This window comes from Neopsephotus bourkii, unplaced genomic scaffold, assembly GCF_033783945.1.
Source record: "Neopsephotus bourkii isolate Nb327-2 ecotype Australia unplaced genomic scaffold, CSIRO-AGI_Nbou_v1 NB_1792, whole genome shotgun sequence".
NCBI classification, from domain to species: Eukaryota; Metazoa; Chordata; class Aves; order Psittaciformes; family Psittacidae; genus Neopsephotus; species Neopsephotus bourkii.
In genome coordinates, this window is record NW_026902266.1 from 7,651,510 (window position 1) to 7,668,050 (window position 16,541).

A 16,541-nucleotide genomic window follows, 5' to 3' on the forward strand; every position below is an offset into this window, starting at 1 on the left:
CTGCTGTAAAAGATTGCAATCCTGGCCTCAGGAACTTACTATCTAATTTAGAATAAGATACTTTAATCAGTGATAACAAATATCAGGGGAAAATGGAAGAAGAACAATACAGGCAATAAGATCAAGCAATTACAAAAGGTAACAAAATTATTTTGATTTTCGAATTTCCCCATCAGATCTTAATACCTAATATTTTGTTAATATTTTTTCCTACCTTTTCAAAGTCAGCTCTGCACAAACTGAGCAATCCTGAACTCACAGGAGTTCCAAAAGTGATTTCAAAAATTTAAACGTGTTGCATTTGTGAATTCTGTCTTGAACTATCTCCCAGGACCTGAAACTGACAGCGCACAGAATGCCCACCAGTTTCCTTAAGCAGTATTAAGATAAGCAGTTACTCATACCAAAAGTTCCATGAACACCAGCTACTTTTGAAAACACATGCATTGTCTATTCTATTTTTGTTCCTTCTCATATTCATACACAGCATGATCTAAAGCTTTTCTACTTCTCATTATCAGACCATTTTCAAAACTGTACATTCTCACAGTATCAAAGCACATGCTCTCTTCTTCAGCAAAGGTATCTTTCATGCTGTACCCATAGAGGTCTGCAGGCATGATCCCATGAAATCACACTGCCATTAATGCACTTTTTGTCCTCAGACAAGGAATAGCAACCTGCCATTATGATTTCCCCTGAGCTGTATGCTTGGCCATCCAAGCCAAGACTTCCTTTGTTTTTCTTGAACCTCTAAAGTGAGATAACCTCATAGTCCCAATCTCAAACTTTAAGATTTTTAATTTCTGACTTTTGTGCAAATAGAGGTTTTTACCTCAAACAGAAATTATGCTTCCAAAGTTTTGAATATGACCATGTTAGCCTTCTGCAGTATGTGTTTACCAAAATAGCTGCTGGTGATACAAGCTGAGAGAGGGGAAACCCCAGGACATGCACCATATGGTGACAGGGACAGCAGCAGAAACAGCAAGTACTAATTAAAACAGTTCTTCATGGCTTCAAAATGGCTTTTCCATGAAGCATTAACAATTGTTGGTTAATCCTTCCTTATGATTGCTTAATTCTGAATAAACACATCTCTTAACTTTGGAAAAAGTTTCTTTCCTCCTTCTCCCTTTTTTAACATTTGAAATACAAGTATTATAGTAACCATGGTATCCTGATGACACAATGGTTACCATGAGAACAAAGCTGAAATAGTGTCATCAGAGCCCCTTCTCTCTACTGTGTGTTGAGTTTTATATTTAATAGAGATAGCCAAATTGCTGCCACCCAACCTGGTCAATTCTATCCTGCTTCAATTGGGTTTCAAAGCTCCTAAAAGCAAAGCTGTGCTGGGCTGCTTCCTTCCATCTTAGCACGGCTAGTTTTGCTTCAGGGCAGCAGTACCACCACTTTATAAGATAAGTCAGCACAGCAGCCAGGTAAGAGTGTAACTACATTGCAGCAGATTCCCCTAAGACAGTCATATCCCCAGGGCATACAGTACAACCTTTGGCCCTGTGTAAAATGGCAGTTCTTCCTCTTTGCTTGCCAGACAAACCAGATTTTAAATCACATTTACTTAACTGTGCTAGAAGATTTATTTGCTAGGTTAGCAAAGGATCTCTCAATGCATGATTTTGTGTGGTCCAGTCCTGCAATAACTTCTGCTCAGAGAGTGCTTTGTACTCACAGAGGGACACATTGGCTTCAGGGGTACTATCTAAGTTCAAAGATGCAGCCTGTTACAGGACAAGAGTGCTGAAGCAGGCACCAGGACTCAAGACAACACTGACTCAAGTTGGACATGATTCATCTCTATGAGTGCTCCTGTGTGCTGGCAATTCAGAAATTAGTTCAGATTCTGTGTTACCACCAGTTTGACTTGCTGTGAACACCAAGTGCTACCCTCCCCTGTGGCCAGCACACCCTATTGCTACACGTCAAACAGACATTGCCAAAATGCTGTACCCAGAAGGGAGCTCCAGCTCCAGATAAGCAAATGCTATCCCAGTTAGTTTCCTCAGAGAAGCTCCTCTTTCTTTTATTGTAAGAACCTCTGGACATGACTCACTGCAGATTGTTTGTTCATTTTGCTATATATATTTCCCAAATGCTATTTTAAGTTGCATTTCTCCCTTATGCTCCTACCAAGTTTACTCAATGAAAACAACTCTCTAGTTTTTATTTCATATTTAACCAAAACAAATGTGATGTGGTTCTGTTCAACCCAGTAGAGATAATTTCATTTGTACCATGCATACAGAGATAAAAAAGTGGTCAGAGGGAAAGACATGAAGGATACTACAAAACAAAGGGGCCAACTAAACAGGCATTATACAAAGCTCCATGTATTTTGCCCTTTTAACAAAACATTTCTACACCAACCAAAGTCAGTTCCTGCATATGGCTCACATACATTTCCTTCCTCCTCTGACCAGAATCTACTACCCAGATTCTTCCTAAATCTTCTACCTACTACTTGACTTTTTTACCCCATTGTTTCACACAGTTCTTTCTGTTTCTTTGCCTTAACCTTACACACCTTTCTTGGAAAATCAGAACAGAGAGTCATTGTCAAAGATTAACTGCAAAGATTCCCTCAAAACCACAGAATAATGCAGGTCGGAAGGGATCTGTGGAGGTCATCTGGTCCAATTCCTACTACAGGCAGGACAAATGTGGAAGTTAAATGAGATTGTTCGGGGCCTTATCCAGCTGAGTTATGAGTACCAAGTACAAAGATACCACAGTGTCCCTGGGCAGCCTGTGCCAGTTGTTAATCACGCTTACAGCAATAGTCATAATTTCTTTGTATCTGAAGGCAGCTCTTTCTACAACTTAAGAGTGCATTCCTCCTGCCTTCAGTTCTTTTGCAATGCAGAGTCTGATTCTGTCTTTATTACTCACTGTTAAGTAGGTGAAGACAGCACTAGGATCCTCCCTTTGCCTTTCCTTATTCAGGTTTGGCAAAAAAAATAACAAAAACAAACAAAAAAAAACACCACAACCAAAAAACCACAACCAAAAAAACTCCCTCAAAAAATCCAAACAACAACTGATCAACCCTCAGCATTTTCAACCCCTCTTTGCAGCAGACCCCTCTACTATACTCTCCACAACCTCTCTCTTGTGAAGCTGCATCTGGAGTTAGGAGTCTCCCTATACAGATACCTTACAGAGGGAAGAAATCCCTTGTCTCAGCTGCTGCCTATGCTTTTGCTAACATAACCTGGTATGCAGCTGGCCTTCACTACTGCAAGGGCACACTGCTGATTCTGGTTCAACTTGTCATACACTGGGACTCTCACACCTTTTCCTGCAAAGCTGCTCTCTGGCCAGATGGTCCCCAGCTGGTTCTGTCACATGGGATTACTCCAATACAAAAAAATACAGTGCAATACAAGACTTTGCACAAATGCACAAAACTCTACATTTGCCTCAGAACATCACAAAGTTTCTGTTGGCCCATTCCTCAGCTTCTTGACATCCCTCTGAACTGCAGCCCCAATTTTGTTTCATTTGTGAAATGAGGGTATAGTCTGTCTCCTCATGTAGATATTGATAAGTATATTAAACAGCAACAGTACCAAAGAAATATTACTAATAACCAGTCACCAGGTAAATTTTGAATTGTTGACCACTACCCTTCAAGCCCTGGGACTCAGCCAATTTTTCACTCACCTTGCAGCTCACCTATCATTCCATATGTACCCAATTGTCTACAAGGATGCTATAGGAAACTAAGTCAAAAGCCTTGCTAATGTCAAGGTAAACAGCATCTACTGCTTTCCTCTTGTTCCCTGAACTAAACATAATACAAGACAATCACACTGGTCAGGTATGGTTTGCCTCTGGTAAGCCCATTCTTGATGTTCCCAGTCACCATCTTCTCCTTCATGTGCCTAAAAATCACTTCCAGGCAAATCTCCTTCATAACGTGCCCAGTGACTGAAGTGGGTCTGACCAGCCTGCAGTAAAACAAATCTTCCTCCTTGCCCTTTTTGGAGATGGGCATCACATTTACCTTCCTCACGTAACTGGGTACCTCCCCCCACAACCTTTCAAAGACAAGAAAAAGCATCTTTGTACTGACATATTTTCGGAGTAGCCTTTTGTAGAAACAAACAAACAAAAACCACAAACAAAACAAAAGGAAAAAGGAAAAAAGAAACAAGAAACAAGAAACAAAACCCCAGTCAAACAAAAAAAACACAACTAACCCTCTATTACTGAAGGATCTGCCTTTGGTAGTTTGAGGATACTTGCACAGAGTAAGTGTATCTTCATCACTTCTTTGCATTACCTCAGGACAAGGAAGAGGTGGGAAGATATCACCTGACTTTGAAGCCAAATGTAAGCTGGCCTGAATATGGTTTGGAAAAGCCTTAAGGAAATGTGGATACGTTCATTTTGTATGACCTCACATACCTGATGCAGAACTATTTAGCTGGACTTGAAGCATTTCTCTCCTGAGTTTACAATGGACTTCATCATCTCTCTCTGCCATCTCTGGTTAGCCTTCTGGCTCTTTTATTCCACCATCTCTGTGTAAGACCTGTCCTGTTTAAAAGACAGTATTAACTGAAGTAACCAAAAGGGGGAAAAGAAATATAAAAGCTTGACAGGTTCCACTGGACTCTTCCCACTAGAAGAAGGATTAATCTTCTCCTTAGAATACAAAGTGGGAAAAAAAAAGAATAAAAAGGATGCAGCCCATATGCAGCAACATGGCCAGATAAATGCAGCAGATCTGGCTAATTTGAAAGAACTGATCCATCTGGGAGCAAGGCCCAGAGCTGTTGCATTACTTCTTACTGCTACTTCACTACTTTCCCCCAGGACAATGCAAGTCCACTGTGATGTTTTATCTGCTATGTTGTCAATAGGACCCTCCTCTTTTTAGAAATAACAACTGAGTGGCACAGGAAGCGTCAGATCTACAGCTGAAGAGCTCATCTTTCTTCTGAAGGCATCACCTTGGTGTTTGGAGAAGGTTTTCAACACAGAAAGCTGCTCCTACTCTCATTGCCGCAGAGCCTCAAAAAAAAAATATAAAAATTACTCACAATGGTGCCTGTGATTCCACAAAGCTTGCATTTATGTCTAAGAACTGGGCTGGTGCTAGGTCATAGCTTCTAGTGCAGGTCAGCTGTTTTTCTACAAATGAAATGCAGGAAAAGGAAGCAACCTCACCAGTACACCCCATGGAACACTGACCTTTGTGGGCTTGTCTTGCAATAAAATTAAAACCCTCATAGGCTATTGATGTTTACCCTCCAGAAGGCTGATTTGCTTGTATGAACCTAAGATTTGAGGTTTAAGAAGAAAAATAAAGTATCTCTGTAGCAAAGGCAGTCCCAAAGAGCAGCCCCAACTCACATCCCTCATCCACTAACAGTTACTTCACCAAACGCAGCATGTTGTGAAAGCCTGAACACTCTTTGCTGCAAGCAGTTGGAAGGTCAAAAAGGAAATGAAAACCATTTAGAAATTAGCTGAACTAGATTTTCAATGAATTTCTGAGCCACAGAATCAAACAGCCATACAGATTAACAGCAACACAAATATGGCAGTGTAATAGTTTCAAATACCAACATTTTCCAGCTGTTCCCAGCTTAACCCTTACCCAGGATCCCTTACCTGGTCCAACAGCAGCCCCAGACCGAGCTTTGTGTAAGTGCTTCGCTCCCAGCAAGATCAGACTTTACCCACAACCATACCAGTAGATGCCCCAAAATTATTCAGTACTGAAGCACTACCTCAAACTCGGCTCATCAGCTGTGCTTCACCAACAGTTCAATCCTGATCCCAGCTGTAACCCAAGTCAGCAATCTCTGCCTGCCTACCAGAAAGCTGCTGCCAGAGTCAACAGTGAAGTACCTAGCATAGCTGGCAATAAAACCAGCTAATTGGTCACTGAATCTCTAATCTTCACCCTCTGCCTCATGTTGGATGCTAACCTCACCCGAATCTCACATTTAAATTCTTCCTAATTGCAGCAGGCTTGTGATTTTGGCCTTCCCCTCCAATGATTCTTTCTCATTGCCCTCCACAGACTCAAGCTAGGCCCTAGCCCTGCTACAGCCTGACTGGCTGGGTGACAAACCCTAATGCCAGATTGCAGCCAGTCTAAATTCAAGCAAATCATGCCCTAATTGGTTCAGCCATATACTCAACCCTAAAAGTTGGCCCCTTCTGACAAAATTTTAACAGAGTATCTGGTAGACCAATTCCAACATACTCTCTGCAGCAAGCAGTTGACAGCTTACAGGATACCCAAATTCTGCTATTCAAAACCAGCTGGGGCAGGTTTGGGCTGTTTGTCAAAACAGCCAACCCCCAAACCTAAATGAAACTCCTAACTCAGCACAGAGAAGCACACAGCAGTAGTGCCTGTGAGTTTAATGTCATACCTCCTGCACTTTGGTAAGCCAAGAAGCAAAATGGCTCCTCAGAGTAAAGCAGAGAAGACTTGTTGCCTCTCAACTATTCACTGCTCTGGCCCTGTTCCCTTGCAAAGCTACTGTGCACCTCAAAGCAACAAGCAGCAGATGGCTGGTACGGTATCTAACAGCATTTGGGACCAAGAAGAGCCAATTCCCTGGAATTCTAAGAGGAGTTCCCATAACAGGCTCATTCCAGGTTTTCATGCCACTGACTTTTGGAAGGGAAGAGGATACTGAACTAGTCCAGTAGTAACTGAGGGGTCCAGTTTTGCCTCTTACATCAAATTCTGACTCACCCTGCACTGATACCGACTCGCAATTCTTTCCTAATTGGGAAAATCACTAGGATAGTACTCACTGCCAGAATTCTGGGTCATGAAGTCATTCTCTGACTCAGAAGGTTTACAACAGCTGTGGCAGTGATATGTGCTGTAGGTGAGTCATGTTGAACTGTTAGCACAAACATAAAAATCTTATAAACCAAATACATAAAGAATTGCATTGACCCACCTAAATTGTAATCTTACATTTGTTACTCCATAGCAAAGGACTTGACAATGTTTTATTGTGCATTCAGTTTTCAGAAATGCAAAATTTAAAAAGTAGTTACTAAGACACTTCTCATCATATGAATCCAAAGCAGCTTTTTTAAATTCAGAGGCTAAAATTCTAGCTGATATAAATTTCCTGGCGCACATTGAATTTGTGGAGGCATACAGATTTAAAACAGTTCAGAATATGATTCTAGATTCATGAGATGAAAACCAGTGTTTAGTGATTATGTAACTGCAAATGCAGATATGCCTCAAGTGCAGCATGCATATAATGTATCTAACACTATATAACAAAATATTCCATGCATATTCAGAGGTGGAAAATTCCCTGTTCAATTTAAATTGTAGGAGAGATTTAGATAGATAAATACTCATGGGGTTTCCAATCAATAATTCCAGTAAATAAAATTAAGAAAATATATATTAAGTAACCCAGCGGAATTACTGACCTTCAGTGAGGTAATTTCACTGACCTGGTAGGCCTCCATTACCTGAACATCTAATGCTTTGACTCTCCAGTAAATTAGGCTAGTAAAACAAACATCACAGATGAAACTCTATGATATTCAAGTCAAACCACTGGGAAAAACTCAGATCTCCAGCCAGGGGTTCTAAAGTATGTGCTTAACAAGTTACAACCTTTTTAAGGACAACTGATCTGAGGAACAAAAGGAGTACAAGGTTGCACCACAGTATCAAGTTGGGGGGGAAAAAAAAGAAAAGGCTTAAAATAGTCTTTGAGATTCTTTCTTCCCTCCTATCACTTCACAACAAGGGTGCAAGTTCAGGCATCAGGTGCTGGGGTTTTATCAGAATAAAATGGGTTGCCTTTGGTGGAGCAAAGTAGGTTTACAGGGGATGAGGAATCAGCCATGTTGCCTACATGTAAGGCCAGCGTCATGGCTCTGGTTTTATAAGGCATCAACTTCCCACCTTCTGACCTGAGTTTTTTCATGCGAACTTCAGCTCACCAGAGGCACACTCTTTTACACAAAGTCAACCATGCTAGCTAATGTGTTTGCACCAAGCCACAGGGACCCATGAGGTCTAGCCACTGTTCAGATGTGGGCCTGGGAATTTGGGGACTGAATCATAGAATGGTTTGTATTGGAAAGGACCTTAAGATCATCTAGTTCCAAACCCCCTGCTATGGGCAAAAACACCTTCCACTAGACCAGACTGCTTAAGGTCTAGTCCAACGTGGCCTTGAACACAGCCATGGATGGAGCATTCACAACCCCCTTGGGCATCCTGAATAACAGGAACAAACCCCTGAGAAGGTGTAACTGCATCCTAAAATGGTGTCTCAGCCCTCTCTGAGAAGGGGGGGAGCAGCTGGCAGTTTGCGGCAGCCGGTGCTCCGCCGTCAGGAAGCGACGGCAGCCCAGAGGCGAGGATGGAGGCACAGCCTCCACTACCCACTTGGGCCTACCGGAGGAACCTGCCGACCCCGGGGTCTCGCTGCGGCTGCGGCGCGCCAAAGATCGTGGGCCGGCTTCCCTCTGGCCGCCGCCTAGCTCTCCCGTTAGCCGCCTGTTTCATTCATGCTTTCTCCTTCACCATCTCTCTCTGAGGGAAAACGGGAGCGCGCGTAGGCGGCCGCTGGAAGGCTCCCTGTCAGTCAAGCGGCCGAGCTGAAAAGAAGGCGAGCGAGGGAGAGGGAGGGACAACAGCTTTCCCGGGGGAGGGGGTGGTTGTTGTCCCTGCCGATGCTAGCCTCGCAAACCTTCCCGGCGGTATCCGCAGAGACGGGGTGCGGGGAAGGCGGGAGCGGGTTTGCACCACACACCTTCCCGCCGCTGGGGGGGGGGACAGCGGCGGCTCCTCTCTTGCCCGCTCCTCACCTGTTCCCGCTCCACCACACACCCCTAGTCGGCAGAGGCGAGTGCTGTCTGGCGGGAGCGCCGAGCGGGGGGGGTCGCTGCCTCCGGTGGAAGGGAGGTAGGGCGCTGTGGCGTTCTGCCGGGGGCTGCGGAGAGGAGCCGCCTGCCCCCGCCGCTCGCCGGAGGGCGGCCTCGGTGTGTGTCAGTGGTGGGGGAGTACGTGCGGTGGCGGGTAGCTCTCGGATCTCCCCGGGTCTGTGGAACTTCCTCACCACCTGAGGGGCGCTTCGTGGTCCCGGGTACCAACCAACAGGGGGTGCAGGGTGTGTGAGGGGAGGTTTGCGGAGAGGCTTGGGGCAAGTTGTAACGGCTTCAATGGTCGTACCGGTTCTGGGGATGGGGGGAGGTCTGCTGGCCGGCGCTCGCACCCTGCAGAGGGCTGAAGTGGGCAGGGCGCTCAGCAGCGAGAGGGGAGGGATGGGTGCGGGCGGCTGGCGGCGGCGGCGGGAGTGGGGGTGCCGGTGCCGGTGCAGTGCGCAGCAGGGCTGGGGGCTTGGTGGGGAAGAGGCACGGCGTATACCAACCCACTGCACCCCGCAGCGGGCGGTGCTGCCTTTGTGCTCCTTCCGCACCTGAGTGCGGGGCGGAGAGGGACGGCGCAGGTGGGGGCGGGCACGGGAGGCAGTGGCGGCTGTGGATGATACCCGGAGCCAGGGAGGTGAGGTAAGACAAGGCTAAACCGTGCCGTGCTGCGGTGGCCGTTCCCGGGGCTGCGAGGGGCGGCTGCACACCCTCGGGCTGTGCCTTAGGCCGGCGGCGGGCACGGCAGGCTTGGCTTTCCCGGCGGCCGCTTCCCGTTGCGTCCCGCTGCACAGAGAGGAATGCAACAGCAGCAGCCCAGTTCCCCGACGAAGGACGATGCTCGGAGGTGGGCAAGCCGCAGTAGCCCGGCCGATTCGCGGAGGGGCTGGGGAGGGGGGAGCCGCTGGTGGTGCTCGTAGAGCTGCTGGGAGCTCTGAGCCCGTCTCCGCCCGCTGCCTTCCCGTCCCTGCTCGCCGGGCCCTGGGCGGGGGGCGGTGTGCACAAGGCTGGGTGCTTGCAGTATGAATTTACGTTTTCCCCCGCCGAATAGCACGCCAAGACGCGCGAAGCAGATTCTGGTGTATGCGCTTCGCTGATCTCGCTTGGGAAGGAGTGTGGGATCTGTGGGAGGCTGCCTTCAGACCGCTATAGTGAGTAGCTAACTGCTGGCTGCAGTTAAAATTTTAGCAGCAACAGCTTTTAGATGCTTTTCGGGAATATTGCTCTCTTTGAGCTGATGTGACGGGCATACCACTTTCTACTAGGTGGCAGTGCTGAGATAGGATAGTTGGCGTTGTAGCTAATAGTGTTGGGAAGCTGGGGACTTGCGTGCAGCTGGATTTTGGAGTTCTGGCTGGAACAGCAGAGGCTTCACATGTGCTCAGTTGAGCTTATTTGCAATTTTTTTAAAACGTTACGTAAAGGTATCTTGTGCAGTTACGTTATAGTGAGACTGATTTTTACACGATATTTTGAAAAGACAGTAAGTTTAGTAGGTTAAGCCTTTGTATTACAGCATTATTTACAAAGTTTCTGGGGTTTGGATCCAGCTTCACAGGCTACCTACCACCTGACTGGCAAAGATTTACAGCTGAGGATCAAATTCTGTTGCTTGGGTTAGAGCCGTAGCTGATTCAAAAGAAGGGTGGCTGCATTGGCCTGTTTATTTCATGAGCGTTGTATATAGTGACGAAGCAGGTTTTTTTGAGTTTGATTACAGTGTTTTGTTAAGCAGTTTGAGTGAACTCTTTTGTTGTATAAATAATAATGGATCAAGTGCAAATCTTGCACAGACTCAGAGCTCTCATTGACTTAAGCAGAAGTTATGAGGTTAAAAAAAAAAAAAAAAAGTGCTTGCCATACGCTTGTTTTGCAGTTTTTTTCCCTTTGGAGTACCAGAATGTAGTCCTTTTGTCAATGTTTTCATTGCTGTGTTCGACTTAGGGTTGTATATCCAAAGCCAAGGATTGTCCAGGCGCGCAAAATGCACCCATTGAGAGAAAATTTTGCATATTGGTTTGAGTGTGAATAAAATGGACACCATAGATCTCATTTTAGGTTTGCACATAATGGGTCCCAGCATTTTCAGTAGGTATGTGCAGGGAAGTAAGCACATGTTCATTTGTTAAATTAATTTTGTTGTTTGAATAAGTTTTATTCTTTGTAATATTTTGTTGCTGGTTTTGTTGTTTGGGTTTTTTGTTTTTGTTGTTATTTTCTTTTTACTCCTCATTTAGCATTATCCTTGTGGTTTAAGGGCTAAGCTTTAAAATGTTTGTCACTCCACTGGAGAGAGAGTTGCCAACTGAATGTCGTGCATGTAAAACAAGTCTTTAAATAGCAAGACCACCAATTTAGGAACAACTTAGTATATAAATGGTAGAATACACAACAATAATTCAGATCTCAATGATTATAGTATGCATCTTTTGATATTAATAATGATAAAGTGCAAAAGCAAAAACATACATTCAGCTTTTAAGGACCTATACTGTTTTGAAATGGAAGAGCTGTTTTCTGTTATGCAGCTTATGCTTAAAAACGGACAGGGGGCCCCTTGAAAAGTTATCTATGAACATTTGTTTTGTTTTCTGGATCTTGAAATCCATGTAGCAGGATGTTTTCCAGTATCTGCTTTCTCAGTATTTGGAAAGGCAGATGTTGCTGCACAAGGAGCCATAACGCTGCTTTGCAGCACGGTGTGGGTGTTGGGGGAGGAATCGCTCTAACTTTCTGCTTCTGCCTGAAAAGAATCAGCCATTTATCTGTTTTGGAGAGAGATGAGATAGGGAAGTTAATGTAGAAATTAGGAAATCCTGTTTTGAGAATGAGTAAACTTGCCCATTAGTTTAAAGAGTACCACTTGCTTGGCTTTACCTCCCAGCTGTCCACAAACAAACCTTCACCAAAAGTAGGTTTTGTTGGTTTAGTTGTTTAACCAGATCACTCAGTTATGTGGGATGTTAAGTCAAAAGGCAGAAAAAGACAGTGGATACTACGGCCCTGTCAGCTTTTGTAGGAGAGACTTTCTGAACTGTAGCTTTTTAAAAAGTGCTTGACAAAGTATTTTTGACAAACGTGCTTGACAAAGTTGTTATTTTTTTTTAGTGAAGCAAAGTATTTTACTTCGCTAAAATAACTGAGAATTTTGCTGTTGGAGTTCTCTTTCAGTTTGCTTCTTAGCCTGTGTAGACCACAGCAAAGTGTGGCTGATGGGACCCAAGATTTAACCTATGATAGGGCATGGGTTCTTGGTTTAAGCTGACACTTCAAAGAGTTTATTTTTAGTTTTCAGAGACAAAGTGTTTCTACATTAGAGGATATTTGAGACTCCCTGTGAAAAAAAACCCACAACAGAACAACCAAACACACAAGTGAAAGTTAAGAACAGAAGAGCTGCTTTGTACTAATGCATCTTTAGCAGTTTAAGGCCAGAACAGATGCAGAGTATGTGTATGCTATATGTATTTGTGTTACTGCATAGCGAGTGAGCTATTAAAAAGGCAAAGGTCTCGAATGTCTCTGGAAGTTGGCAGGATTTTTTTATCTCATCATGGGGTTCTTTCCCAGTAATTCTTTTTTGGCTCTTTTCAGACTCCTCCCTTAATGATACGGAACCAACTTGACCTGTGATCTTGAGCAGCATTTTAAAAAGCTAGTATGGTAATAATTTACACATTAGAAGTCAGAATCGTGCTCCTGTGTTGTAAGACTCCTGATTTGTGACCAGCTAGAATTACAGTAAGTGGTTCTGTATGTTCTTGGTTTGTGCCTTTTTTCCTTTTAGCCCTTTCTTGCTTGGAGTTTTGCTGCATGTAACCTGTAACATGTAACTCCTAACCTGTTCAGGGCATGAGCAGCCTTTCATAATTTGTTTCACTGGGGCTCGAATCCCTGTTTGGCTCTCTAAGAGATGGGTGAAATGAAAAGTTAACAATCTGACCCTGGTTTAAGATCAAGGGTAGCTGCCCAAAATATTTAGTGTTTTGAAGAGGTGGACCTCTAGCACAAAAAACATATTGCTTCTTGTTTCCTTTCTGATCCTGTATTATAATTGGTTTCATTCCGTGTTTTACTGCTGTGCTTATGGGTATAGCAGCTAGATAGTGTAACTTGCATTTTTATAGCAATGCTGACCTGTGGACACAATAGCATGTGTCAGTGGGAACTCTTGGTTTTGACACAAGCTCATCCTTCAGGTATAAGCAACTCGCTTAAGTTACAGAGGGTCTTTCTTATTTATCATCAGATAAACACCTTTAGAGTAACCTTGTCAATCACTGTAGCATAATAAAGCCATTTAGAGCATCGTTTCTAAAATAATTGAATAAACGATGGTGGGTTCAAATACCAATGAGTATACAAGAGTGACAATTGTATGTAATACCTTTATGTGCATGAATTTATTTAGTATGATAGCTGTCTTCATAATCCTGTGTGTGCAAACTTGGTACTTCCAGACATGCCAGAAGTTCAGACAGATTTTGAAAGTTTCAGTAAAAAGTTGCTAATAGCTGCAGTATGCATAGCCAGCTTGCTAGTTTTGCCCACTGTCACACAGCTAACATGTCACTATCCAAACTGATGTCTCTGCACGTACACCACTTCATCAGACAGCATAACCTATGACACAGCTGGTCTTAATTACACTACTTTTCTAAATTCCACAAATGTTGTAATTCATATATTACTAGAATTGTTCTACTGCTCGTTTGTCCACAGATCATGTTTCTTTAAAAGTGCTGGTGAGCACCCAGGACTCTGAAGACAGCAGTTTTGTGCAAGATAAGAATGTTCCTTAAAGAAGCTGATGGAGGATAGAGCTCCAGAGTTCCTGGCAGACACTGACAGCATAAGATGGCACCGTAGTCTAGTCTGGAATTGTAAGTCTTAAGAAGGACGAGATGTCCTTGGCTTTACAAGGAGTTATTGAACTGATGAAACTTAATAGTGGGCCAGAGTCTGCTTTCAGGACCTGTGTAGATGTGTTTGTTTCTGTTCAGTTGCACTAATGGCTATGGAGCGATTAGGCTTTTTTTACATGTGAGTGTGAATTTAATCCCTCTACATTAGAGGAAGTTGTTTTTATTTACCCTGGTGAACCATGAGATCTGCACCCATCATTCTTGAGCTACTTTGTTTCTAGAACTGCTAGGAGAGCTAGGAAAAGTTAGTGTAAACTTACAGCATGACTGAAACCAGTGGTTACAAAGAAATCTCTGTTTGAAAGCTGTGTGTTTCAAAGATACCAGTTCATCTGCAGAAGGCTGTTTGAAACCTGACATTGACAAAGTTCACGAAATCATTGATGTCATGAAATAGACAAAACATTTCATATCAATTATGCCCATATCCTTGAAAGTCTTTTCTATCACTGAGGCTTTTTGCAATATAGGGTCCTGGCAGTAGTGAACAGGATACAAGTAAAGAGACTAGGATTCTAACACTTCACTGTAGGTGTTATGTCTTGAAATACATTACACAGTTGTAACTTCAATATTAAATACAAAAATAACACTCTACTTGGCAGATACAAGATTGATAACTGCTCCTGGGGGGGGGGAGGGGGGGAGGCAATCAATATTAGTGGATATTTTAGTGGACAAGTCCAGCAGACTTAGATTTTTCCATTTCAAAAAGTGGAAGAATCTCCAGCTTCCATTTCATTTTGCGTTCAGTACAGAGTTCCTGTAAGAAACACTAAATGCAGGAAGCGAATCATGTTTCTATTTGTAAGTAGGCAGTGATCAAATCCTGTCTTTTGTTCCTATGTGACCCTGAGAGATGCCGGAGATGGATGCATTTCATTGGGAAACAGAAGGCTTATTTCCATATGGAAATTTGTTAACATTAGTGTACCAAGCTTGTTTTCCCCATGTGCACACCTTTTACAGAAGCAGACTATGTACATGGAAATGTATATGCGTAAATATTTGGAATGGCTGTTCTGGTAGGTAGTCCTGTGTAGACAGACTCTTAGATCTAAATTACTATTGTGGAAGTTTGTGAAATCACATCTAAACCTACAGGGGACTAAACCAACAAAAGGAGCCCAATAACAGTGCAAGCTGAAGTGTAACGAAAGCACAAAGATCTTCTGAGTACATGTGCTTTGGTAAAGATGTGTATTTTCATCTGTAAACTCAATATGAAAAGTTAAGGTTAAATGTTCTCTTAAGATATCCACGCCTTTGTTCCATATCTACAGTGAACAGAACACTTTCTATTTAGAAGAATGCTTTCTATTTGCAGTCATGGCCGTTTATTCAGGTAATGATGCATCTTGTATTACTAGTGCAGCAGAGAAGTGACTCTGATATTTGTTGCTTCTTGAAATGTATGTTTACTGAAATAAAAATTATAACTAGGAAAAACTATCTCCCTAGATCCTAAGAGTTGTGTGTGTCTGGAGATGTATATACCCTTTATTCAAATGCAAGGGGTACCTCGTATTATGCATCATTAAGAATTATATGTTGAAAATGGTGTAGGAATAGCATTAGTCTGTAATCTTAAGTCAGTAAAATATAAAATTGCTTGAAATAATTGGCAAAAGAGCAGACATGGGACAATGTAAATTGGAGTATAACAAACTTTGGATTCATTTGGAAGGCAGGATTCAAAGAGCTGGGGTGTGCTAAACCAACAGAAACTATCCTTTTTTTGATAGTTGTTGGGGGTGGGTTTTTTTTGGGGGGGGTTGGTGGTTGGGGGTTTTGTTTTTGTTTTTTTCTTGTTTCTTTTGTGTGGGGTGGTTTTTGGTGTTGATTTTTTGTGTGTGTGTGTTTTGGTTTGGGGTTTTGTTTGGGTTTTTTGTTTGTTTTGTTTTTCTTGTTGTTTTCTTTTGTAGCCCCATTCCTACCTCCCACCATCTTGCCAGGATCACAGTTTTACTTCATGTGTGTAGAATGACTGCTGTAAGTGGGAGAGGAGGAGTTGAGAAGTTTCTTCTTTAGCTGAGAACAATATAGGGGAGCAGATCAGTCTCTTGAATCAGCTCACTGATCTCAGCAGCTTCAAAGATTGGATTCTCATAAGCAGTCCATGGGTTGTAGGTTGGCAGTTGTCATGTTCAGCTGGGGTGACAGCACACAAGCACCACAAGTTTTTCTACACAGCCACTCTGGAGAGCTGTTCTTACAATTCCACTATTAAGTAGCTACTTACACAAAAGGCTGACAGCTGGATCTTTCTGGATGCATTCCATGCATTTCTCAATCAGTAATGAAATTTTGCATCTCATAGCGGTGTCTTGGACTTGATCAAACTTAGGGTATTTAAAATACAGGAATATGCTCCCATAAAATAATACGGAAGACAGTCTATTGAAGGCCAGCTAATGGCAGTGAGAAGGAATCTGTTGGCCTGAAGTTTCATTTTTCTCTGTTCTTGCAAGATTTAGGTCATACTGTTTAGGTCAGGGCACTTAGAAGCAAGCGAGGCATGTTGATTCACCCTCTCTAAGAGTACTTGTTTTGCAAGAGATGTTATTTGAAGTGCTCCCTTGGGTATATGATACCACTTTTGAATTTTCTGTTAGCTTACTGAATTACACTTGCCTGTTTGCTGGTATTTTTTCTTGGGGGTGGGGGTGTTATTTTCGGTTTGTTGTGTTTAAGGGGGGGGGATGG

The 16,541-nt window shown here is 43.2% G+C and overlaps 1 protein-coding gene and 1 long non-coding RNA gene across 12 annotated transcripts in view; one reads left to right on the forward strand and one right to left on the reverse strand.

Annotated features, from left to right (window-relative positions):
• Positions 1 to 8,963, reverse strand: part of LOC133226586 (uncharacterized) — a 36,924-nt gene extending 27,961 nt beyond the window's left edge. Inside the window, exons 1-3 of the long non-coding RNA XR_009729571.1 lie at positions 8,851 to 8,963; positions 5,073 to 5,163; positions 4,435 to 4,566 (exon numbers count right to left, since the gene is read on the reverse strand). This is a non-coding gene — a long non-coding RNA (uncharacterized LOC133226586). The remainder of the gene's footprint in view (positions 1 to 4,434; positions 4,567 to 5,072; positions 5,164 to 8,850) is intronic.
• The window catches only part of PTPN5 (protein tyrosine phosphatase non-receptor type 5), a 307,304-nt gene that overhangs the window by 216,143 nt on the left and 74,620 nt on the right, over positions 1 to 16,541 (forward strand). Inside the window, exons 1-3 of one of the 11 annotated variants that reach the window (XM_061380249.1) lie at positions 8,577 to 8,947; positions 12,505 to 12,651; positions 13,633 to 13,793. The exons of 1 other annotated variant lie outside the window; for it this stretch is intronic. In XM_061380249.1, coding sequence (XP_061236233.1) covers positions 13,721 to 13,793 — 73 coding nt within the window. In that variant the 5' untranslated portion in view covers positions 8,577 to 8,947; positions 12,505 to 12,651; positions 13,633 to 13,720. Of the gene's footprint in view, positions 1 to 8,576; positions 8,948 to 8,968; positions 9,025 to 9,105; positions 9,129 to 9,368; positions 9,553 to 9,574; positions 9,758 to 9,967; positions 9,992 to 12,504; positions 12,652 to 13,632; positions 13,794 to 16,541 lie in introns of those variants that run through there. 9 more of the 11 variants (XM_061380251.1, XM_061380253.1, XR_009729567.1 and 6 more) reach the window with 9 other exon arrangements.